The 25,024-nt window shown below is 43.3% G+C and overlaps 1 protein-coding gene across 3 annotated transcripts in view; it reads left to right on the top strand.

The window, feature by feature from the left end:
- Positions 1 to 643: 643 nt before the first annotated feature.
- The window catches only part of Srbd1 (S1 RNA binding domain 1), a 181,446-nt gene continuing 157,065 nt past the window's right edge, over positions 644 to 25,024 (top strand). The window contains exons 1-5 of one of the 3 annotated variants that reach the window (XM_006986498.4): positions 644 to 758; positions 7,921 to 8,000; positions 11,475 to 11,661; positions 14,345 to 14,719; positions 23,296 to 23,462. In XM_006986498.4, the coding sequence (XP_006986560.2) occupies positions 7,921 to 8,000; positions 11,475 to 11,661; positions 14,345 to 14,719; positions 23,296 to 23,462 (809 nt within the window). In that variant the 5' untranslated portion in view covers positions 644 to 758. Of the gene's footprint in view, positions 848 to 1,013; positions 1,039 to 7,920; positions 8,001 to 11,474; positions 11,662 to 14,344; positions 14,720 to 23,295; positions 23,463 to 25,024 lie in introns of those variants that run through there. The other 2 variants (XM_042266841.2, XM_042266840.2) reach the window with 2 other exon arrangements.

Below are 25,024 nucleotides of genomic sequence, written 5' to 3'. Positions count from 1 at the left end.
GAGTAAGATGCAGATGACTCTCCAGCTAAAGTCTCTCATTAAGTAAGGTTCCCCATGGGGTGAATGAGGACTTACCAAAGGCAGAAAAATGCAGACATTTCATAGCGTGGTGCAAAATCTATTATTTCACAGTTTAGAAAATAATGAAATATGCTATAAACATCCTTGTGGACGTCACTTAACGTTTTCAAGTGACAACAGAGCCTAACTCCAAGTTTCTCTGTCTAACTCCTTTTTATTTCCCACTACAAACGAATGATGCAATTAAGCGAACCATTCCTGATTTTTTTTTTTTTTTTTAAAAAAGATGAGTCAGGCTTTGTGGCCGAGACAAGAGGACCAGCAGGGGCAACGTGGTGGGAGAGCTCCAGACAGAACTGGGCTGTAAGAGTGAGATTCTGCCTCAATACCACAACAACAAAAAACCCCCAAAAGCCAAAGTTAAGGATGGGTGAAAAGAGCATAAAGCAGTCCAAGAGAGCCCAGAAAAAGGAAAACCAAGAAGCGGGCGCACGTTTGCCAAATCTTTACCCCCTCCCTGGGGTAAGGGCGTACCCCAATTCCCCGCAGACTCAAGTTGCGCCCCGCCCCGCCCCGCCCCGCCCCGTCCCGTCCCGTCCCATCCCGCCCCTCCCCGCCCCGCCCCGGTAGTCCGCTCTGGGAAAGCAAGGCGGGACTTCCGGCATTTGAAAAACTTCCGGCGGGAACCGGAAGATTCTGCGACAGAACTCCAGTCTACTGACTCGCCAGGCCGGAAGGTGAGCCTTGTGTCTGCCCGGGCGGCAATGCTTCGGTCTCGCTCGCATCTGTGTCCGGGCCCCGGTATTTTAGGGGCCACTTAAACGTTGTGAGTGCTCGTTTGGGAAGGAACAGTTTTTTAAACGAAGCTTTGCTACCTTTTAGTATCGGCGGTCAGTCTCAGAATCGACACCTGGGGAATCTGTCACCTGGCGCGCCCTTTCATTGCACAGGCTGTTAGAGCATGACAGGCGTGAGAAAGCCAGGGCGAACTTTTTTCTTTCCCCCATGGAGTCGGAGGTGAGGGAGGAAGCCCTGTCAGATCGCGGTGCGCGGTCAGATCCCATCTTCAGAAGTGCCCTGGGCACCTCGGAGGCGCTCCAGCTGTTGAGGATGAATGAGACGTCTAGGCAGCTTGCCTCTGTCTTCTCACATGGCAGCTCCTCTTTAATATGCCACCAGAAACGAGGATAGTGTTGGTACTTGTGGCTCTGAGTTCTAGGACCATTTCATCCCCTTGGGTCTCAAGATTCTCATTCATAAAAGAATACAGCAGGGGTTTCTCGTCGCCGAGGCTAGCTGCAACTCTCCTGCGAGGTTTTAGGTTGTTGGCTTTTTTTTTTTTTTTTTTTTTTTTAATCGCTTGAGGATCTCTGCTAATATCTGAAGCACTTCTGTTAGTTCCCTCAGGGAAACATTTAGATGCCTCTTGAGTTCTCTGTCTTTTCTCTTAGAAGTTTACATGCTGTTTTCCCTTTTTAAATATCAGTGGTGTGTATGTGTGTGTGTGTATGGTCTTTTCTAACTATTTTCACTTTCCAGAGTTTATAGTTCCTCCTCAGTGACCTCACAACAACCCCTAACTTGGAATGTGCTCATCCCTGCAGAGATAATTCAGAAGAGGGAATATTCTTAATCACTAAAGAATGGGGGCCTTCTTAATGTGTCATCACCTTTTCCAAATAGCGGTGAATGTTATGCATGGCACTGCCTAAGAGTGATAGAAAATGTGTTTATTTTCTCTACGGAGACCATATTTGTACATATATTTATTCAGTAAAAACTTACAGATCAGCTATTAAATTCTGGGCCCTCAGGTACTGAAGCAAAGCAAGCGTTTCCTTTTCCCCTGAATTTACTAAATTGAGGGGATCAGAAAGAAAGCAGAATATTGTACTTTTGGCCTGTTATATACTACTGCATACAGGATAGAAGGGAGAAAACAGGATAGAAAAACCCATTTTAGGTAAAAGAAGAAATTCGGGGTGAGAAGTAGCCAGATGTTTGGTATGCATAGGATTAGAATACTTCAGGTCGAGTGGACCTTATGTGGTAAAGATTCTTGCTTGTACGGGGACCGAAAGAAGGTGATGAGAAGCAAGCAAGTAGATGAAGGAATAGATGCCGTTAGGAATGGAATGTGTCAGCCCCGAAGAACGTCTTAGTTTTGATTCTGCGGAAGCACAAGATGGAAAGTCACTGAGTGTTTTCAGAGCATTTTAGGAATGATCTCAGGGAGACTGGGCGGTCGGGGCAGGAGTGGAAGAGCTTGAGGGCCACTGAGAGGTTACTGCAGCAGTCTAGGTAAGAGCTAGAGACTGCTGTGGGTTGTGTCCTGTGTCACCTCCAGATTCATAGATTGGGAGGTAGGACCTTTGCAGGGTGATTTGGATTAGATGAGGTCATAAGGGCCGGCCCCCATGATGACACCAGCATAAAAAGCAGAGGCAGAGAAAGCTCAGCCATGTGATGCCTTCTGTTTTGGGATAGTGCAGAAAGAAGGCCTATTTCCCAGTCTCTGGAATTGTGAGAAGGAAACTTGTTTTAATTAATTACCCAGTCTCATCCTCTGCTATAGCAATGGAAGACAGACAGAGCTTGGGGGCTCACTGGAGATGCTGGTGAAATAAGATCTATTTTGGAGGAAGAATTCATGTTATTTACTAATAGGCTATATATTGGGGATGGAGAAAAAAAAAAAGATTCTCCATTTTGGCTTTTCAAGTGGCCCTTTGGTGAGCGATGGGTATACTCATCTTGATTGTGAAATGTGTGTACATATGCCAAAATGTAGCAGATTTGAACATTTTAAGCATGGGCAGGGTATTTTATGTTAGCTTCCTCAGGGAAGCTGTTAAAAAAAGTCTCCAGAATTTGAGCTGAACAAATGGATAGATACTGAGATTGGAAAGAAGGGTAGGAACAGGTTTTAGAAGGGGAACAATTGTCAAGAGTCCCTCCCTTTATGGATGTGTCAAACTTGGGAAACTATGAGACCTCTAAGTAGTTTCAGAGGCAGTCTGTGGTATAAATCTGAATCATTTTATATGTGTATGTGCTGTGCATATGCACATGCATGTGCGGGTGCCTGTGCTCGAGGCAGCCAGAGGGCAAGGTAGGATGTCTTCATTTAATCACCTTACTGTTTGAGGCAAGTTCTGTCTTTGAAGTTGGAGCTCACCAATTGCCTAGACTGATTGGCCAGCAAGCCCCTGCGATCAGTCCTCTTGCCTGCCTCCCCAGCCCCATGTAAATCTGAACCTTAAACTCTGGACAGAGGAATTCGGATTTTTAATAAGTAGGTGCTATAGGTACAGCCTTGTACTGATTAATGATGTCTGGATGGATGCCAACAGAACACACACAGCTACAGAAAGTGCTTTTCTAGACTGCCTCACCTATATAGCTGTCTTAGTTAAGTACACTGTAGTGCTCAGGTGACAGAGTTGCCCAGTGATGTGTTTCTCAGAATGTGTCCGTTAGGTGACGCGTTATCTGTGCTTCAGACAGGTCAGTCATTGAGATTTTGGTTATCCCAACCAGTTTTATAGACCTGGGAGGTGGAGAAACAGGCCTTTAAAGTGGAGTATACAAATTTCTGAGAGGATACTTGATATAGTTAGTTGTATACAATTAATAATTTCTAGTTTCTCCATACACTCTTTCTAGAGTAGATCTGCCTGAAATTGGCCTGTGTTTATATATTTTCCTCCCCCCGCTCTCTATATTTTCTGTTTGTAAATAGGTACTTGTGTCTTATCCAATTTTCCATGTTCCATTAACTCTATTATCTATTTATTAAAGAGGTAGTTCAAACTGTGTGCTTAGGGAAAACTTTAAAGGCCCATGGTTAGTCTAAATTTTAACTATGATGGTTAATCTTGGTTGCCAGTTTGACAGACCTGGGAAGAAGGAGCCTCAGTTGAGTAATTGCCTCCATCTAATTGCCCAAAGGCATGTCTGTGGAAGAGAGCCGCCCCACTATAGGCAAAGCCATCCCTTGTACAAGCAATGGCTTGGCTTGTATAAGAAAGATAGTGGAGTGAAAGTCTGGGAGCAAGCCAGTAGGTAGTGTTCCTCTGTGGTTTCAGCCTCCAGCTCCTGCCTTGGGTTTTTGCCTTGGCTTCCCTTGATGGACTGACTATAACCTGCAAGAGGAAACTTTTTCGACACCAAGTTTCTTTGGTCATGGTATTTATCACAGCCACAGACAACCAACTAGGACATTAACCTACCAAGGATTTGCCTTTTCTAATTTAAATACCTTCCTGTTAAGGCTGAATTGTAGCAACAGACTTGGCATATAATTATGTGTTTTGAATTAAGATATACTAGTTCTCCCTTTCAAGACCCCCCAAGTGGAAGTCTGAAATGTTTAATAGTACCACACCCTACATATACCACGTTTCTTCCCACGTATACATACCTGTGGTAAAGCTTAACTTATACATTAGGTACATTAAGAGATGAACAACTACTAACAAGATAAAATAGTTTTAACTATATTGTAATAAAAATGTTAGCATTGCTATTCATGTTTTGGGGCCACACTTAAGTATACAGATTACTTGAACTCAAGCTCTGCGATATGGTGACAGTTGAGGTGACCGCTAAGTGACTGACATGTGTGTACAGAATGACTACTGGGCAGAGGGGCTAGCTAATTCATGCTCTTGGCTGGATAGAATAGGATGGAGTTTTGTTTTGTTTGTTTGTTTGGTTTTTTTGTTTTGTTTTGTTTGTTTTGGTTTTTTGAGACAGGATTTCTCTGTGTAGTTTTGGTGCCTGTCCTGGATCTCGCCCTGTAGACCAGGCTGGCCTTGAACTCACAGAGATTTGCCTGGCTCTGCCTCCGAGTACTGGGATTAAAGGCATGCGCCGCCGCTGCCCAGCTGGATGGAGATTTTTATCCTGCTGCTTTAGAATTGTGTGCAACTGAAACCTATTGATTGTTTATGTTTGGAATTTTCTGTTTAATGTTTATGGACTTGAGTTGACTGAGATAACTAAAACTGTACAAAGCCAACTTTTATAGAGGTGGTCTGATATTGCTCTGTGGTGTAGATTGGGATGATCAGAATAGTTGTTGGGTGACTGGAGTGTGGGAGGGATGCTTGATGGGGAGCTTGGCATGTTTAGATGGTTTTTCCATTGTTTTCTTTTGAAGCAGGGTCTCAAGTAGCACAAGCCGATCTTGACCTCTGATTCTCTTGCCTCTTCTTTCCAGCACCTTTAGATTTTTATGCAGGCACCAGATTCTCCAGGAAAGCATCTTCCATTGTCTTTCATGAAGGACAAGCATCTAGCTGGTGGCTTTTTGTTCGTTTGTTTTTGAGATAGGGTCTCTTGTATCCCAGACTCATTTTGAACACACTGTGTAGCTGAGCACAGCTTTAAGCTCCCTATCCCTCTGCCTCCACCTCCCAAGAGCTGCCCTGTCATGCCTGGTTTATAAGGTGCTAGGGATTGAACCCAGGACTTCATGCATGCCAAGGTAGCACTCTCCCAACTGACCTATACCCATCCCTGTCACTCACTGGTGACTTGGGGGGTTTAGCATTCAATTTGAATGGTTTGTATGTAAATAGTTGCATTCAATGTCTTCTAGTTTACCGACTCTGTTCTGGAAAGTAAACGTCTAGACTTTTTTGTGGGTCAGTTGCCTAGTAACGTGTGGGCTAGGGCACCCAGGAAGATCCTTTTGTCAGAGATATCCAGCCCCAGATTTTTTCACCCTTGGTCCTAACAATTTCAGCAATCATATCTGTTGTCTGTTTGTCCTTTCTGTCTTCCTTTGTTCCTTCCTTCCTAACTTTTTTTTTTTTTTTTTTTTGAGACAGGGTTTTTCTCTGTGTAGCGTTAGAGCCTGTCCTGGAACTCACTCTGTATTCCAGGCTGGCCTCAAACTCACAGAGATCCACCTGGCTCTGCCTCCCAAATGCTGGGATTAAAGGCGTGAGCCACCACCGCCCGTTCTTTCCTAAAAATTAAAATAGTTAAAAAAAAATTCTTTTTTAAAGGTGAGACTTGGGCTGGAGAGGTGGCTCAGAGGTTAAGAACACTGGCTATTCTACCAGAGGTCTTGAGTTCAATTCCCAGCAACCACATGGTGGCTCAAAACCATCTGTAACGAGATCTGGTGCCCTCTTCTGGCCTGTAGGCATACAAAATAAATAAATAAATCTTGTGAGTTCAAGGCCAGCCTGGGCTACAAAGTGAGTTCCAGGAAAGGCACAAAGCTACACAGAGAAACTCTGTCTCAAGAAAAAAAAAAAAAAGTAAGACTAAGGGCTAAATTGGTTTGGTTCTAAAGTGCCCCAATTACTGGCTTGGGATTTTAATTTTTATCTTGTGAAATCTTTTTGGCTTTGAGTTTTGAGATATGCCTGTGCCATCTGCATTTTCTCATCCTATTCAACACGCTAAGAGTTACCTTTGCTTCTTGTAGAACTTTTAAAGCTTTGTTTCATGTGATTTAAATCATTTGACATCTTTGCTCCTGAGGAGGGTGTGGAAGTTAAATACTTGCTTTCCTTCAGAGGAGCAGCTCGTTGTCTTGTTCCCATTTACAGAGTGAATGAATGCATGTTCTTCCCTGGCCTGGGTTGAATTGGCACTCTTGTCAGCCATCAACTTCCTCTTATTTATTCTTATTTATTCATTGATAGGATCTTAGTGTGTAGCCCTGGCTAGCCTGAAACTTTCTATGTAGACCAGGCTGGCCTGGAACTCTTAGAGATCCTCCTGCCTCTGCCTCCTTAGTGCTAGGATTAAAGGTGTGCCACATTCCTGTTCAGTTCTCTTTTTACATTTTATTTTTATTGTGGTAAATTGTCCATAAGAAATCCTATTTGCCTGTTCCCTTGTGGTAATAGCTAGAACTACTTATGTGAGGTAGGATGACCCCATAACCCTAGAAATTCCTAACAGAGAGCAAAGGACGAGAGGGGAGAGTGTCCTGTCTGCAGCTAGGAGACTGATTTCCCTCTGTCCTTCTGTTTCTTACCTAACACGGTCTGCCTCATAGTTCTGCACTCACTGGATGGAGCTGCTGGGAAATCATGTTCCTCTTTGTGACAACTGGTTTAGTATTTGTCTGTGGTATTACTTCCTCTTATGAGTGGTGTTAGAACCAGAGACTTACAGTATCCCACTGGTCCAGGGACTTGTCTCAGAGATTCCAAACATGCCAGTCTAATGCAGTTTTTATGGCTTGACAAACATTTTTGGGGGTAATAAATGTTACCAGTTTAAGTAAATGTATTTGCTAATTGTATTCAGTGATGTCTCTTGTCATTTGTCTTAATTATTTTTGTGTGCTGAGCCTTTGAATATGGTAAATATTTTTGGTGGCGTAGTGGTTAATCATTTATATTGCCAGAGGATGTTTGTTTTGTATAGGAATAACTTTGTTGTTTACTCAGTTAATTGGCATCATTTGTTCGACTCCTAACTTTGTGAAGATACTTCTGTTATAATGTAATCAGAAGATACAGAAGAGAAAAAAAAATATTTCTTATATTTGACAAAAACTTTAATAGATGACTTATAATTTGTTGACTGGTAGTGTCAACATAAAATGATACTTGTGAAATACTCATTTAATTCTAAAATAAACTTATTACCCCATAGGATCTTGTCTTTTTTTAAAAAGATGACCCCATACTCCTAAGGTATTTGAGGCCATTGGAAGGCTGCTGGGTCCTCTTCTGATCAGCAGGCTACATCCTATGGGAAGCCAGTGTTTGGGTTTGTGAATAAACCTTTTGTTTTTCTCCCCTCTATGGCATTTCTAATAGCAAAGCTTTTGGAGTGTTAGTTTTGAATGGAGAATCATTTTGTTGCCAAACGAAGTGATAAAACTATTCATGTCACACTGACTTCATGTTCTATTTCTTCCAGATGTCCTCATTGCCAAGAAGAGCAAAAAAACAGGCTCAGAATGTGGAATCCAAAGATGAATTTTCTTTCTTCTCCGAATTGTAAGCATATTAGTGTAATATGTTGTCGTGGGAATTGTGACTATTCTGTCACTTAGAAACTTAAGTCATATGGGTTGAAGAAATGTGTGTCCTTGTCATTTATCCATACAATAGCTATTGAACTCCTGCTGTGATCCAGGAGAGAAAATAGCTAACTAAATACATTACATAATATTTACCCTGGAACCAGGCTGAAGGAGGGCATGCTGTTGTTTACATTGCTTTAGAATAGTGCTCATAATTTTTAAAGCATTGCCACTGTGTGTAGGGTCACCTTTTGTTGTGGGGGCTACCTATGCTTTGTAGGATGCTTAGTGGCATCTGTGGCCTCTTACCAAATAGATGCAATAACCAAAAATGTCTTTAGATAATGCCAAATATCCCAGGGGCTCCAAATCATCCTCTGTTGAGAATCTTTGCCATAGAGTGTAGTTGGACATTTCCTGTCCTGACTGCCCAGTCTCAAATAACTGACTCAGAGGCTGAATATGAATTATAAATCCTTGGCCGATAGCTCAGGCTTGTTACTAGCTAACTCTTACATTTAAATTAACCCATATTTCTACTTATACTTTGCCATGTGGCTCATGGCTTGTTACCTCATTTTCTACATGTCCTGCTTGCTCGCTGACTGGCTGGCTGGCTGGCATTCTCCTTCCCATCATCCTTAGTTTGGTTGCCCTGCCTATACTTCCTTCCCAGCTACTGGCCAATTAGCCTTTTATTAAACCAATTTGAGTGGCAAATCTTTACAGTGTACAAGAGGATTATTCCACAGCAGTAGAGTACCATATAGCATATGCCTCTGATATTTGTAAAGAAATAAGTGATTACTGTTAGTATTATAGCATTATAGTACTATTACAGGTAAAATAATTATAGGTAAAATAATAGTATTATAAGCATATAAGTATTATAAAGTATAATAGTATTATAAGGTAAAATTAAAGGCGGTCAGGGGTTAGTAGTAGGAGAGCATTTTGGATAGAGCAGTATGGTGTTATTTGGAGGATATGCCAAGAGATCCATATAAGATTTTCTAGGTGCTGTGGCTTGGATAAATGTCCCACAAAGGTCACTACCAGGGTATTTAGAGAAGACACTTTTAAGAGTTGGGGGCTAGCCTGAGGCTCTTAGGTCACTGGAGGCAAGCCCTCCAAGAGAATTGTAGCACCTTGACCTGTCTTCTCTTTGTTCCTACCTCAAGATGTGAATGTGTTTCAGCACATGTTCCTGCGTTTGCCACCTGCTGTTGTTAGCAGAGGCACAAGCAGTGGGGCCACCTGATTTTGGAATTGAAGCTCCAAGACTGAGAGATGAATGAGCAATTTACTAAGTTATGTCAGCGTGGTGACCCCCAGCTTACAAGCACAGGAGCGCACACTGGAGTAGAGATTTAGATTGTGTTACAACAGAGAAGGCAGCAAACACAGACTTCAAGACAGGCATGCGCTGGTGTGCTTGGGGACCAGCAAGAGCAGTGTGCTCAGTTGGGAGCCGTCATGTCAGAGAGTGATAGGAAATGAGACTGGAGTTGGTGGGATCTGAGAGTCTATGAGGAGATGCTAGGACTGTGTTTGAAGGAAGTTAGGAAGCCACTGGAGGGTGTGGGCAGCCATCTACTTCATCTGGCTTCTGTGTGTAAAATATCGTTAGGGTTTCTTGGTGTAACTGACTATGGGGGACAGGAGTGGAAGTATTAGGGTGAAGCAAGGAGGTTGGTGTAGGAGTGGGAATGGTGAGAAATGGTCTAATGTGGTGTGTGTTCCTGAAGGTGGAGTGGAAAGGACATGGTGATGGTTACAGGCTGAGAAGACTAGAGGGATGGGCAGTGTCAGAGCCAAGAGTTCTGTTTTGCACTTGGCAAGTTGGTGGTGATTGCTAGACATCTAATTGAATGTGGATGTGCAAGGGGAAATGTCAACTTGGAGATATAAAACTGAGATTCCTTTCATGATCTCTAGGATATGACAAACTAGAGAGAGGAGGGGCTGAGGACTAAAGACTGGAGATTTCAACATTTCGAGGTTGGGGAGAGAGGAAAAGGTCAAGAGGACTAAGGAGAGGCGTGGGAAAGATGTGCTTGCTATGAGTGCTAGCCACTCCTGGCAGCTCTCATGGCACAGGGGATGAGCATTGACTCGCTGCCTTGAGCTACTTCCTGTGTGACAAGTGATTTGGGCATTTGTGTTTTCTTTATAATAGTGAAAAAAAAAATCTGTACAGTTAGCAACCTACCCCTGTGAAATAGGGTTAGTTCACGGTCCTGTGTGATATAGGTGATTAGACAGGAGGCTAGAAGATGTCCTGTTTCGTTGACAGTAGGAGGGGACTCTAAGTTCCTTTGTCTTCTCCTTGCCATTTCCTTTCCCCCTCCCCCTTCGCTCTTTCCTTCATTTTCTTTTCCTTCTCTCCCTTTCTCTTTCTTCCTCTTTCCCTTTCCCTTCTTCTCTCTTTCCTTCCCCTTCCCCCTCTGTGTGTGTGTGTGTGTATAGGGTATAGGTAAACATGGTCAGAACTTGTGATCCTCCTGCCTTCAGACTCCCAAGTACTCAGAGGACTATCTGGCAGAACACAGGTTTTCAAATGACAGTTCCCTTTGACTCTACCATTGGAGGGATTTTGATTTTTGTTTTGCTTAGTCTCAGGCTGCTTACCGACCTCTGAAAAGAACTCTTTGGTGATGTCAGTACTTTGGCCTGCCATTGCTATATTTTCTTGGAATGTAATTTAGGTGAGAATTCATCCAATGAGGTTCTTGCCTCTAGGCAGAACTGAGACCATTCAGGAAGTCAGACAGCCTCATTGATTAATCTCAGGTCATTCTTCCCACCTATACTGACCTCTCTAGGGGAGAAATAGAGTGAACCAGATGGGCGGAGGGCTGTGCTTTCTCTGCTCCTGATGTGGGTTTGATTCTTGTTAGACAAGCAGTGTGGCTACCCCTGACCCAGTCTATTCAGGGCACAAATCTATTCTGTGAAAGGAAAAAGGGTCAATAAAATAGTTAGCTGAAGGTCTTAGTGATGGCTTTTTATGCAGTTTAGGGTGTTTTAAAAGCTATTTCTCAGTCCTTTCATTGGGTTGAATAACTTAGTACATTTTAAATGGATTTGATTGGCATTTAGGAACCTAAGTGCTTTTTACTGTCAAGATTGAAAGGCTCACATTGACAATGGTGCGACATGACCCAGTAAGTGCCTTGAGGTAATGGTTGATTTTTTTTGTGTCATGATGGTGTGTGTGTGCTTATCAGGTGGGGGAAGGAGAGGGGAGAGACTCTTGGTAGTGTGTGGTAGGGAGAGGGCTCTGATCACTGTTCACTTCTTAGCAATAATTGTGCACAGCCTGTGCCCATATCGCTCCATTTTCTATCACACACTTTTAATTATCATTTAAGAAACATATGCCTCTTTTGACCTTTGTCGTTTGGTTCCATTTTTTCTGGAAGTTCTCCTGTCAATTGACTTCTAGGTCATCTGGCTCTGAAGAAGATGACAAGGAAGATAGTATTTGGGAACCTCAGAAGAAAGTCTCCAGAAACAACCGTAAGCAGCCTGCTTCCAAGGAAGCAACCAACCGTAAGCAAAGGCCGCGGGTGAAGAAGAACATCCCTCAGATGGATGATGCATCAAAAGACGTGGCTGTTAAGGAGGAGTTGGTAGGTGGTGTTGCCAGATGTGGGGAAGGCTACTGTATTTTCCAGATGGGGAGGTACTGTAAATGACAAAAACTTCAGGGCAGTGGTATCCCCTGTCACAGTCTCAGGAATACATACCTTTCCAGCAACTGTTTACTCAGCTACTTCCACTCTAGGCTAGGTGTGGAAGTGCTGGTTTGGATCATGATGTCAGCAAATATCTGTGCATATTGTGAGCCAGGTAGCATGCTCAGCATTTCACTCCGAAGATCTTGCTTGATCCTTATAACCATTGGGAATGGCTGTGGTAACTATCCTGATTTTATAGATAAGAAATCTGAGGCAAAAAATGTTAAGTGACTTGTTCATAGAACACAGCTAGTGAATGATGCAACTTGGTTTCTAAGTCAGCAGTTCAAAAGCTGATATTCGTCTCAGGGGAACTTTTATATCAGCCATGCTTGCAAGAATGATGTATATACCCGGAGTGCTGGTTTAATAAATACTACCTAGAATAATCATCAAAAGTGCTTGAAACTCTTACAGGTAGTGCTTTTGTTCTTGGAGGCTGAAGTAGGGGATTGAATAGTTAGAAACGTGCTTGATGAACATGGACTGGGAAGAGGGCCTAGACACGCCCATTTCAGTTTATTGATTGCCTCTGTGGTCACGGCTCTGGTCCTCACAGTCATTCTTGCGGGTCCTAATTGTGTGGAGTTAAAGTGTCTGAAGCAGCTATCCATCTCACAACAGGCTCTCTTATCAGTGGGGCTGAAACTCAGGATCTGTTTGTTGACTTTGCTTTGCTTTATTATAGATAGAAGAAAGCTGATCATACTTGGTTTTTTGTGGGTTTTTTTTCCTATTTCTTTGATGACTTCCTTTATGATAGATGCATTCTTTAGTTATGCCAACTCATATGACTTGTAGACTCAGTCATTTTATCTTCTTATCTCTGCTTGGATCCATTATGTTTTGAGTGCAGGTGTAGCACTCAGAAAACTGTGTTTTCAAGTACACAGGTGGTGGTTGGCCTTGGGTAGAAGTGTCCTCACTGTGGTTCTCAGTACTTACTGTCAATCATTCTGGAAAAGTCCTTGACAGAAGTTTAATCTCGAGTAAAATGTTCTTGCGGGTTGTGTTTGTGCTGTCTGCGCCACTGGAATGATGGACAGGCCAGCCTGGGACTGTAAGCTCCTTGAGGGCAGCCCTGGCGTTATTGCCGCCACCCCCAGTGCTGAGGTGGCTGTCAGGTAATGTGGCACATCGGCAGGGAGCAGTGGTGGCACAGATTGCTTCCTGGGCATCTGGGTAGGCTGCTGGGCAGCCTCCTCTCAAAGAAAAAAGATGCTGGCTATGGTGCTGTACACCTGTTATCCTAGCACTTGGGAAGCTGAGGCAAGAGAATTGCTCTGAGTTCAAAGTTAGTCTGGGCTCCATAATGAGTTCTAGGCAGCCAGGGCTATAGTGTGAGACCCCATCTCAAACAATACAAAACAAAAGGAGAAGAAAACTTCCTGCCTTTGGCTGCTGCTGCTGCTCTGTTTCCGGTCCCCCGTTTTCTGTCTGAGCAGGTGGTAGGTGTAGTCTGCTGAATTTCACAAGCATGTGGATGCTATTCTCCCTCTAGACAGTTGACTTTGATTGTATTTGTTTGTTTATTTATCAATTTCTGGATTTATTTAAACAAGTCAATTTATTTATTTTTAAGTCAGGTCTCACGTAGCCCAGGCTGGCCATATGACTGGGGATGACTGTGAGCTTCCATTCCTCTTGGCTCTACCTCCCAAGCCCTGGGATGACAAGCATGGGCTGCCATGTCTGGTTTTTATGAGGCTCTGGAGCTCAAACAGGACTTCGCGTATGCTGGGCATGCATGCTAGGCATGCTCACACTCAGGACTGAGCTGCATCTCTAGCCCATGGCTATAACTTAGTCTTGTTTCTCTGGCACATGTAGACCTATCATTTACTTGTTTTGTGAAATTCAACTTTATTTGTAAATCATCCATATGTTATTATAAGAAATAATAGAGAGGGATTCCATATACCCTTTATCTAGTTTTCCCCAATGGTAAAATTTTAGTGTCTTATGTTAGTATAGTAAAGTATAATGACCAGGATATTAACATTGGTAAAATTCTCTGTTTATCTAGCGTCCTCTGGTTTTCTATGTGTTTATTTCTGTGTGGGTATTTGTATTTAGCGTTGTACAATTTTATTACATGTGTGGTTTGTATAACCATTGAAAAGATCTCTCATGTTGCCCTTTCTTTTCTTTTTTTCTTTTTCTTTCCTGAGATAGGGTTTCTCTGTGTAGCCCTGTCTGTCCTGGATCTCGCTCTGTAGCCCAGGCTGGCCTCTAGCTCGCAGAGATCCAACTGTCTCCCAGGTGTTGGGATCAAAGGCGTGCACACCGCCGCCCCCAGACTTCATGTCGCCCTTTAGTGTCCCCATCACTGCTGTCCTTCCACCCGCTCCTGTGACTCCTGGGAGCTCTGCTCTGCTCTGGAAAGTTATGTAAATGTACTCATTTGTTTGTAACTTTGGGATGGGGTTTTCCCAACTCAGCATAGTTCCCTTGAGATTCCTTATAGTTGTTTTTATATGTATTGATAATTTGTTCCTTTTCCCTTCTGAGAATATTCCAGGGCAGTTGCTTTCTAATCTTGTAATTCTCATGCTTTCTTTTTGTGATTTCACAGAATAGCCCTGTACCTATTGTTGGTGCCGATTTGGAAGAGAAAAATCACAAATTGCATACGACAAAGACTCTGAAAACTGCAGCAAAAAAACAAAAAAACTCAGGTCCGAGGGCCAAAAAAAAGTTGAAAGTTGATGAGGAGACCAGCCAGCCCAGCCCCTTAGAAGGTGGAAATAGCAATATGGAGACACCATCAACAAGCACCACATGTGAAGATGTGTGCAAGAAGGAAGAAAGTGAAGACGACTTCACGTTTGGTCAGTCCCCTCGAAAGAGGATGAAGACTGAAGTGTGTCCTCAGGGGAGGCCTGTCAAGTTCCCCGAAGGCGCCAACAGCATTAAAGAGGAGGTGGAAATGAACTGGGACATAGTGCAGGTGAGTGTAGCCTGGCGTCACCTGTGTGCCGGGGGTCCTGGCCTGGCACACAGACTGCTCACTAACATAGTGCAGGTGAGTGTAGCCTGGCGTCACCTGTGTGCCGGGGGTCCTGGCCTGGCACACAGACTGCTCACTAACATAGTGCAGGTGAGTGTAGCCTGGCGTCACCTGTGTGCCGGGGGTCCTGGACTGGCACACAGACTGCTCACTAAGGGAAGTGCGGAGTTTGGAATTTGCTTTTTCAGTTTGCCAGGGATTTCTGGAATCAAGCTTTGGCCACTATTTCTATTCTTGGCTGTGCTGTTTTGTAATCTGGCTTATCAGTGGCAGCTCTTTTGCTAAGAACTGTGACTTCAGTCAAGAAAGGTCGTTGCCATGGTACGTTCTTGCACATCATGGTGTAGGTATTTCACACCAACAGATGGAGGCCTTAAAGGCTCATTGCTACATTTTTTGTTTTGAGTTTGGATAGTATTTCTCCATAGAAGCAGTATGATTAGGTCATTTGTTCATGTGTCCAGTATATTAGGAACAAGACCCAGCAATGTTTCAAAGACAAATTCTTTTTTTTTTTTTTTAAGATTTATTTATTTATTATGTATACATAGTTCTGTTTGCATGTAACCCTGCAGGCCAGAAGAGGGCACCAGATTTCACTACAGATGGTTGTGAGCCACCATGTGGTTGCTGGGAATTGAACTCAGGACCTTTGGAAGAACAAGCAGTGCTCTTAACCTCTGAGCCATCTCTCCAGCCCCCAAAGACAAATTCTTTAAGAATTCTAACATGAGTGCTGGGCGCGGTGGCACACGCCTTTAATCCCAGCACTCGGGAGGCAGAGCCAGGCAGATTTCTGTGAGTTCGAGGCCAGCCTGGTCTATAGAGCAAGATCCAGGACAGGCACCAAAAGCTACACATAGTCTCGAAAAGCCAAAAAGAAAAGAATTCTAACTTGAGGATTTCTCCAGGTTTCCTTTCCTTTCCTCGCTGCCTCCCTTTCCTTTTTAGCTGCTTTGAGGGATGATAGAGGAGACTAGAAGGGAGGCTCATGAGCAGTGAGCCTTAACCTTGTCTGCTCCAACACATTCCGGATATCAGGGTAGATGAGGGTGATCTCTTCCCTATATGTCCCAAGGGCATTCTAAATGGACTCTTGGCTGTAAATAGTTGCTGTAGAGCCCAGGATTTTTTGTAGTCTAAGACTGGGGCTGTGGAGTACCCTTGTTCTTTAGAGGGACATGTTTTGGGCCATGTTGCTTTTTTTGTTACCTATAGAGTGTCACCAGTAGTTTTTAGTCGTGTTTCTTCTCTTTAGCACACAAAGGTGTCTAGAAAGGTGCCTTACCGATTTCTCTGTCTTTTTACTGAAATGCACCTTGCAGAGAGTCATTGAGAAGCAGGCTAAACGGCTTTCTAAGTCTTCCTTGGCATTATTCGTTCAGATCTCCTAGGCAGTGCTTTCACAGAACAGGTCATAGCCACCGCACCAAATTCATTCTGAAGACTTGAACGAACGTCTTTAAACTCCCTCCTTGGTCCAGGGCTGCAGGGCCAGTGGACACGCCCCACCTCCCTTGCCTTGCTCTTGGTTAACGTGCTCCGCTGATGGCTTTTGCCAAGGTAGATCCACCTCTGGTTGTTGACGATGCACGGGAGGCAAAAAGGAGGGCTTCAGAGTCCTTGAAGTCTGTGACCTTTCAGACTGACAGTAAGCCATTCAAGTAAAGAACTGCCTTCTGTAGGACACTTTACTTCCTGTCCTGCCCTCCCCCCACAGCTTTGTCATGGGAAAAGAGATGAATATAGCCCATCCTAGCTAGTTTTCTCTAGATTACAAGGCATAGAAACTTACTTTCTGTTATAATTTTACATCTGTTATAATTTTACATTTATTTATTTATTTAGAGTGTTGGGGGGGGCTGGGTGGGTTCTGTGAGGATGATGTGATAGGCTGCCTAAAAGGATGCCCTTCAGGTGAGATAGGAGTCTTTAAGATAGTATGGCAAGAGACAGGCATAAAGAATGTAAAGCTGTGAATTTTGGTGATGACTGGGCTCTTGTGACAATTTACACACACCCTGTTGTAATTTCAGGTGTTTGCTTACAGGTCTGTAATTGCTGATAGGTAATAAGGCTTGCCATTTATTTATAACTGACTTCATGAGCTAGGCTCCACACCATGCACGCTAGTGGATATATTTGTTATCATAGTGCATTAGAAGAAATAAATGGGTAATCTAAAAAATCAGTTATGGTCAGGAGAATAGTCAGAATTCTTGTCTGTATAGTAGAAGCTGAAGAGAACCCATCTGAAAGTTACAAATTACTGACAGTAACGTAGTGTGGGAGTTCATAGGTTGTATCCTTTTTCTAACAGGTATCGCTAAAGTTGATCCCAGATTTTGAGAGATTTTTGTTCTGAAATGTGTTAATGTGAACTTTTAATTCTTTTAGTTTTAAATCTGGTTTTGTTTCTTTGAGGCAGGGTTTCACTCTTTAGCCCAGGCTGGCCTGGAACTCAACTAGGTAGCCCTGGCCCCAAATTACTGATGCCTGGGATTATAGGTGGGAGCCACCATGAGCACCAGCTTTATATTTTGTGTTAGCAGTGGTTACTTGAGTTTGCTAATGAGTTCTATAATGCTGGTGAGAATGCAGTAAACAAGGCATTTTGTAGTATACGCTCTCTGCTGGAGAGAAAGGTGGGGGATGAACTACTGAGAATGAGGAGGGGAAGCATGATGAGGAGCAGGTACCTGGCTGCCAGTGTGCGGGGCGGAAGCAAAGCAGCAGGAAGGACTCTTCCTCACAAGCCAGAGCAGCAGCATCCACTGTTCATCCCAGTATCAGCTGGAAACTCGGCCACTCGTTTTAAGACCGTAGGATCATTTCACGGCCATGGCCTACTTGAAGGATACAGATATACTAGTTTTTCCTTTACATACCAAGCAGTTTTCCCTCCTGTTAAGTGGAAATGATTTTACTTTTAGTTGAAAACAAATTTTAAATATAATACATTCTAATCTCTCTTTTCTCTTCCCTACAACTTCTCCCAGATCCTCTCAACTCACCCTTTCTCTCTCTTTAAAAAACAAACAAACAGGAAACACATCCCCAACACAAAACCACAAAAACAGAAACCAAAATCTACATGCATGAGACCAATAAAAAAATGCCCCAAACAAAATGGGACAGAAAGTCTACAAAAATACCATTGAATTAGTTTTGTGATGGCCAACTACTCCTCTTGGGCATGAGGCTACCCTGCAATGTAGTTAATATACCAAGTGAGACTCTGTTGGAGAAAACGACTTTTTCCTTTGCTAGTTGTTATCAGTTGCAGATAGCTTCTTGGTTGGGGTGGAGCCCATGTCCACTCTAGCTGAAGGCCTGCCTGTCCTCAGGGAGTCTCAGCTCCATGTCTGTGATTTTGGAGGGTGCTGTGAGAGCTGGCTCACCTCTGTTGGCAGTGTTGTTAGTCAGTCATATTTCAGGTAGAGAAATTCCCTGGGAAACCAAGTGGGAATTTATATGCTTATTTCTCTTAATTTAACCTAACGAACCCTTCCCTAACTTTAACTCTCCAGACAGTTCTTATTTTCTATGTGAACTTCCTTTTCTATGCTTTGTAAATCTCAGCTCCCCACACTAAAAACAAACAAACAAACAAACCTTGGTGAGACAGGAAATAGCTTTGTCTTAAAACTGTGTTGCACCTTCCCAATGTGGCTGAGGATAGTGCAGGTGTTGCAGAAGGTGGAAGGGAGGCGAGTTGGTGATACAAGTCAGAGCGAGCTATCCCAAATCGGCCAGCTATGTGTGCATTAGGGGTCGGGCACCTGGAATAGTTACGTAGAGATCAGACTGAAAGAAATGTCTAATGTGCACACCTTCTTCCACAAAATAAATATCCAAGTTTCGGGGCCGAGCCTAGGCAGGTGCAGCAGCCCTGTGGACCGTAGTGACATTCGCTCAATTAGGGAGGAAAGCAAGCAAACCCTTTCCGTGGCTCCTTTCCCTTTGTTTGAAGAGATGATAAGAGATGAAGTGCGCGTAGACCCAGACAAAAGTAGGGCAGGAAGTGGCGTGAGAAGGGACCAGTGTCTGAGCTGGCGACCTCACTGCCATTCTGCATTTGTATAGGTGCAGTAGTGCTGGTGGATGGAGCCCATTTGCTCGGGAAGAGGTTAAAATGCTGTTTTTATTATTATAATCTAGTTGGTGGCATTTGTTTTCGGCTTTAACAAGAACAAACCTGGATGTATTCCATACACATATGAGGTTGTCTAGGATGTTCAAAAGTCTAACCAAGCTACTTCCAGACTGTAAACAACAGAATCCCTCTTCATATGCCTTTTCAACCCCCGCCCCCCATAACCTCTTTCTGATTTCTGGCAGTGTGTATTAGATGTTCCCACTCGTGACATAGCGACATGATGAACTCTCTGGGTCAGGTGGTGAGCAGTAGGAATCAGCGGCTTTTCAGAAGGGAGCTGTTCAAGTTGCTGGCTTGGGAATGATTCTGAATAGAAAATTCTCTCCCTTTTACTCATTAGTGAGCCATTGAATTTGATGTTAACTCTTTTAAAGTGCAGATGTTGCTGGGTGATTAAAGCTGTAGTGGATTTGCTGAAGCCCAAATGTCCTCTTTTTAACTGAGGAGATGGGCATTTCCCTTTAGCGCTCTTGGGACACTTGGGGAAAAGGCACCTTTCTGGATGTTTCTGACAGCTAGAGGGCAGTGTAAAGGCATTCTGTCTTACCTGCTGCCATGCTCAGGAGAGCAGAGACAGTTTAAGTCCTTTGTACTTTTGCCTGATAAACCCTTTGCTTTGCATACAAATTGAATTTTTGAAGAGGAATATGGCTAGTGAGACTTGGGGCAATTTACTTCTTGGGCTCAAGTTTTCGTGTGTATAAAATGAGAATAATATTATTATATCTCATATACTTTAAGTGAGTTAATGCTGAGTGTGGAAGCATTCAGAACATAGTAAGCCTTATACAGGTGTCAGCATAAACAGCAGCACAAGTAAAGTCAACATTAAAGTAGTTAGGGTATTCCTCCATGGGCCCCCCCACCCCTCTGCAGTTCTTTCTCACTGTTCCTTAATAAGCGCATACCTGCTTTACGTACGTAAACAAGTGAAGACATACGTAAATACGTAATTAATGTGAGTACCTTAAAAGTGAAGACCACAGTCCCTGCCTGCTCTCCACACCCTGCAGGCTTGCGCTCTGCTCTCTGTTGGTGGTGGCCTCATTTCTCTAGGGCTTACCCTAGAGTATCTGACTCGGTGTATTGTAGGTGGGACCTAATAGCTTTCATTTCAGCAAGGTTGTAGATGCTGCTTATGCTGTCCCTCGGGACTGCAGACTGAACTACAGCTGTGGTCCACAGAGCTCACGGCTTCCCAAGCGTAGCAGGTACAAGTTGACTCAGCAGCTGACCTGGAGCCATGAGAGATCAGATGTTGACTGGCTTGTAGCTAGAGTTTTCCTGCCTTGCCCACAGTCAGGACAAATCTTTGTCACCTGCCAGTCCCACAGCCGCTCAGACCCAACCAAGTAAACACAGAGACTTATATTGTATACAAACTGTATGGCCGTGGCAGGCTTCTTGTTAACTGTTCTTACATCTTAAAGTAACGCATTTCTACAAATCTGTACCTTGCCACGCGGCTCGTGGCTTACCAGCATCTTCACATGCTGCTTGTCCTGGCAGTGGCTGGCAGCGTCTCCTTCTGCCTTCCTGTTCTTTTATTTCTCCTCTGTTAGTCCCGCCTATACTTCCTGCCTAGCCACGACCAATCAGGTTTTATTTATTGACCAATCAGAGCAACTTGACATACAGACCATCCCCCAGTACAGCCAAGTGCAGACCATCTCAGACACCTGCACTCAGGCCCATGGTCCTAATCATCCTCTATGCAAACCTGCTGAGTAACGCCACAAGGAACCCAAGAAGGGCTCCCACAGGACATACATTAACATCCCACAGCACTGGCTTCTTTCCCAGTTAGCTTTTTGGAAAGAGGATTAGTTTTTATTTTTATTTTTTTTTTTTTGCAGTGCTGAGAATTACATCCAGGGCCTTATGTATACTAGGCAGGCACTTTACCACTTAGCTGTATTTAGTCCTGAGTCTAGCAGGTCTTTCTTGTCGGACTTTATTTGGACTGACAGCCACCAAATAATGACATAGATTTCTTATTAATTATGAAAGCTTGGCCTTAGCTCAGGCTTGTTCCCAACTAGCTCTTATAACTTAAATTAACTCGTCTCTGTTAATATATGTTTTGCCATGTGGCTCTACCTCTCCTCCATTTTGTATGACCAACTCCCTCTGTCTGACGGGCAAAATCCTCATGACTAGATTCACCCCCTGAGTTCCTCTCTCTGCCTGGAAGTCCCACCTCGTCTCTCCTGCCTAGCTTTTTGTTAAACCAATCAGGTGCCTTAGGCAGGTGAGGCAAAACATAGACACATCTTTGCCCAGTGTAAACAAATATCCAGCAACACCTGGGATTTTTTTTTTTTTTAATGTCTTGACTATCACTGGATTAGCATGGCCTAAGATGCTTTTGAGTTAGAGTCTAAGGAAACCATCATGTTCAACAATGAAGGTTGGCAAGCAGCTCATGGCTAAAGGATGTGGTGAGCCTCAGAGAGTAAGTGAGAAAGCTCGGCATATCAAGGAAACATACTTTGGCTTAGGTTTTCTGAAAAAGACATAGAAAGAAATGCTTTTTACAATACTAAAAATGGTAAACAGTGAAAATCTGAAAGTTAGTACATCAGGATAGGAGTATTTTGTTTGTTGTTGTTTTTGTTTTTTGGTTTTTTTTATGTTTTTTGAGACAGGGTTTCTCTGTGTAGTTTTGGTGCCTGTCCTCGGTCTCGTTCTGTAGACCAGGTTGGCCTTGAACTCACAGAGATCCACCTGGCTCTGCCTCCTGAGTGCTGGGATTAAAGGTGCACGCCACCACGCCTGGTAGGATAGGGGCTTTTGAGAAGGGTAAATATATTATCTTATTAAGGAAATAATTATTATTCCCTCTACCTCTTTCCATGTTTTCAGGTAAATCTGCTTTTCAGGGACTTGGGGGGTAGATTCCTGCCAGGTGATTGATAGGGCCAGCTGAAATTAACTTCTCACGGAAGAAACAATAGAATGCAACAATCTCTGAGCAGATCAGAATATCATATCTCCCAGGGCCAGAGGCATTCCATTCTTTTGGCCAGGACACCTAAAGAGGGAAAGTCGTGGTTACCAGGTAAACAGGAGGTGGGTCCAAAGCCAACCATGAGGGAAGGGTCTGACCTCGGTAGCTTCCAAAGCTACTAATTCCTGTTTAACTGTCTAACGTTAGAGTGGATTCCAGATGTTTTGGGATATCAGTGATGGTTTTGACCAGTTAAATGACATGATCTAGTATACATTTTGAGAGGAATGTTCCCCATGCTCCTTGTGGAAATAGGAATAGATGAGACTGGAGTGCCTGCAGGGAGAGTGTAACTAGAGTTTTCCTGCCTTGCCCACAGTCAGGACAAATCTTTGTCACCTGCCAGTCCCACAGCCGCTCAGACCCAACCAAGTAAACACAGAGACTTATATTGCTTACAAACTGTATGGCCGTGGCAGGCTTCTTGCTAACTGTTCTTATAGCTTAAATTAATCCATTTCTATAAATCTATACCTTGCCACATGGCTTGTGACTTACCGGCGTCTTCACATGCTGCTGGTCATGGCGGCTGGCTGGCAGTGACTCCCTTTCCCTTCCTGTTCCCTTAATTCTCCTCTCTGTTAGTCCTGCCTATATTTCCTGCCTGGCCACTGGCCAATCAGTGTTTTATCTATTTATCAATCAGAGCAATTTGACATACAGACCATCCCACAGCAGGAGAGAGGTTAAAGGCTGTCCCAGTGACATAGGCTGGAATGAGACTATGCTGTGGGGTGGGAAAGGGAAGAGAATAAAGAAATGTTGTGTAATTGGAGTTGACTAGTTCTTACATGAATCAGACTTATGGTTTGGATGTGGATGCCTTTTCTAGTTTGAATTAGTGTTTGAAAAGATAGCACGTGAGGAATAGTGGAGGGTGTGTAAGTTTGAGAGGAGGATCACTGTACAAATACAGGGTTGACATACCCACTAGGTTTCTGGGAGACTGTCTTAAATAATTGGCTATGGGTCTGGTGGTAATGTGGAGAAGAGCTGAGCCTGGAGATATGAATTTGATATCCTCACCAGAGATTTGATATCATCCCTTAGAATGACTGCTAAGATTTAGGATCAGTTTTTAAGATGCCTAGAAGGTGAGACATCTTCATAGTCTCTGGGGTTCAGCCATTTACTGCATCTGTTGTTTTGAAAACAGTTCTGTCATACATTTTGGTATGTTTGTTCATCATCATCATCATCATCATCATCATCATCAGATGATGATGATGATGATTTTGGATAGGGTCTTACTTCATAGCCCAGACTGACTTCAAACTTCTGGTAGTATTCCTGTCTCAGCCTTCCAAGTATTGGGATACAGGCCTCACTGTTTATCTTTCTTTGCAGGTTTTATCTGAGAGAACTAATATTGAACCTTGGGTTTGTGCCAACATCATACGCCTTTTTAATGATGACAACACAATTCCCTTCATTGTACGCTATCGAAAAGAGCTCATTAATAACCTCGATGCCGATTCCTTGAGAGAAGTTCGCCAAACCCTAGAAGAGCTACGGTGAGAAACCCAAGGGAGGGAGGGAGGAGTGGGTGGATCTCATGGAGACAGAGACTTGAGCACTTGAGGGGAAACGAGAGGAAGTGAGTTACTATTTGGATGGGCCCAGTGCTCTGTTTTTATTAATTGCTGTCATTTAAATGCAGTCCTCTTTTGCCAGGCAAGTCAGGTCTGTCTTCTTACTTAGGCCATGGGATCCCTATGCTGCCTGCTTAGCTTGGGCCTATATATCTATGGGAGTTATCGGCATCTTTTTTCATTGAAATGATTGGCTATAATGGCAGAATCAGGACTGCTAACAGGAAGCTAAACATGTTATTTATTCTAAGTCTTCAACAGCTTGCATAGCACTGTCCTCTTACCACTCCAGAATCCCCGAATGGAGAGTTCTTGCCAGTATAGTTAGTCTTTAACCTACAATAGAGTGACTTAATTTTGCAACTTCATGATCATCAAAACCATAAGCATTCAATAGAAATTCTACTTTGAATATTTTGAATTTTATTTTTTTTTAATCCTGGCCTGGCAAGATGCTATAGTGACTTTTACGATGCTGCTCCCAGTCAGCCATGTGATGATGAAAGAAAATGATACTCTACAGTACTGCCAGTGATTTTTTAGGAATAGGTGTTGCCTTAGTTTCTTCTTCTATTGCTGTGATAAATACCCCAACAAAAGCAACTTCAGGGAGAAAAGGCTTATTTTGTTCTCAGTTCCAGGTTTTACATCACTGTAACCCATCACTGTAGGGAAATCAAGGCGGCAGGAGCTTGAAGTTAAGAGCCTTGGGTTAATATATGAATGTTGATACTCAGCTCCTTCATGCTACCAATGCCACTGCTAGGTAGATTTTTGTAAATCAGAACAGGTAATGAAGTAAGATTGGGATTATGACATACACAGCAGGATTGCACATTCACAGTGAAAAAAAAAAAATAGTGAAAATTAGAGGACCTGCTGGCCTGCCCTTCCCCTTGCCTTGTCTGTGTATTGATTCCTAGAATCAGCTCTTCTCCATGGAATCCAGTTCTTTGCCAGTGGAGAACAGTGTGTAGAAATCAGTTCTGTGTGTTAAGTGTGCCCATCCTGAGCACCACTGCTCCAGTAGCAGTGACCATACCTAATAGTCAAAAGAGCCAGATGTCCAAGTGACATTCTTAGGATTTCAGTGCTTAGGAGGGAAAAAAAGATGAGCTGGGGCTAGCTGTGGTAGAGAGTAAAGAAGAACCCGGAGAGTAAAAGGGGCAAGTCAGAAGCATATGGCGGTTAGCTGGGATTTGAGCAGTCAATATGTCACAATGGTGAATTATAACCACCAAATAAAAAATAAGAAACCAAAAGTCTGTAGGGATATGAATAAATCATTGAACACATCAGAAGTTTAGTGAGGAATACGATGGTCTCAGAGTATCCCTACACAAAACACGTATTGGTTACAGAGGGAAAAAGAGAATGCTTATATCAGAAACCACAAGTGTCATCTTTGTTGTTAGTAATAGGCTACACGGAAATCTTTTGTCTCTCAATGAGATGTAGTAAAAAGAACAGTCTCACTTGTATGC

Source organism: Peromyscus maniculatus, chromosome 22 (genome assembly GCF_049852395.1).
Source record: "Peromyscus maniculatus bairdii isolate BWxNUB_F1_BW_parent chromosome 22, HU_Pman_BW_mat_3.1, whole genome shotgun sequence".
Lineage (NCBI taxonomy): Eukaryota > Metazoa > Chordata > Mammalia > Rodentia > Cricetidae > Peromyscus > Peromyscus maniculatus.
This window is presented reverse-complemented; position numbering and strand designations above follow the sequence as displayed.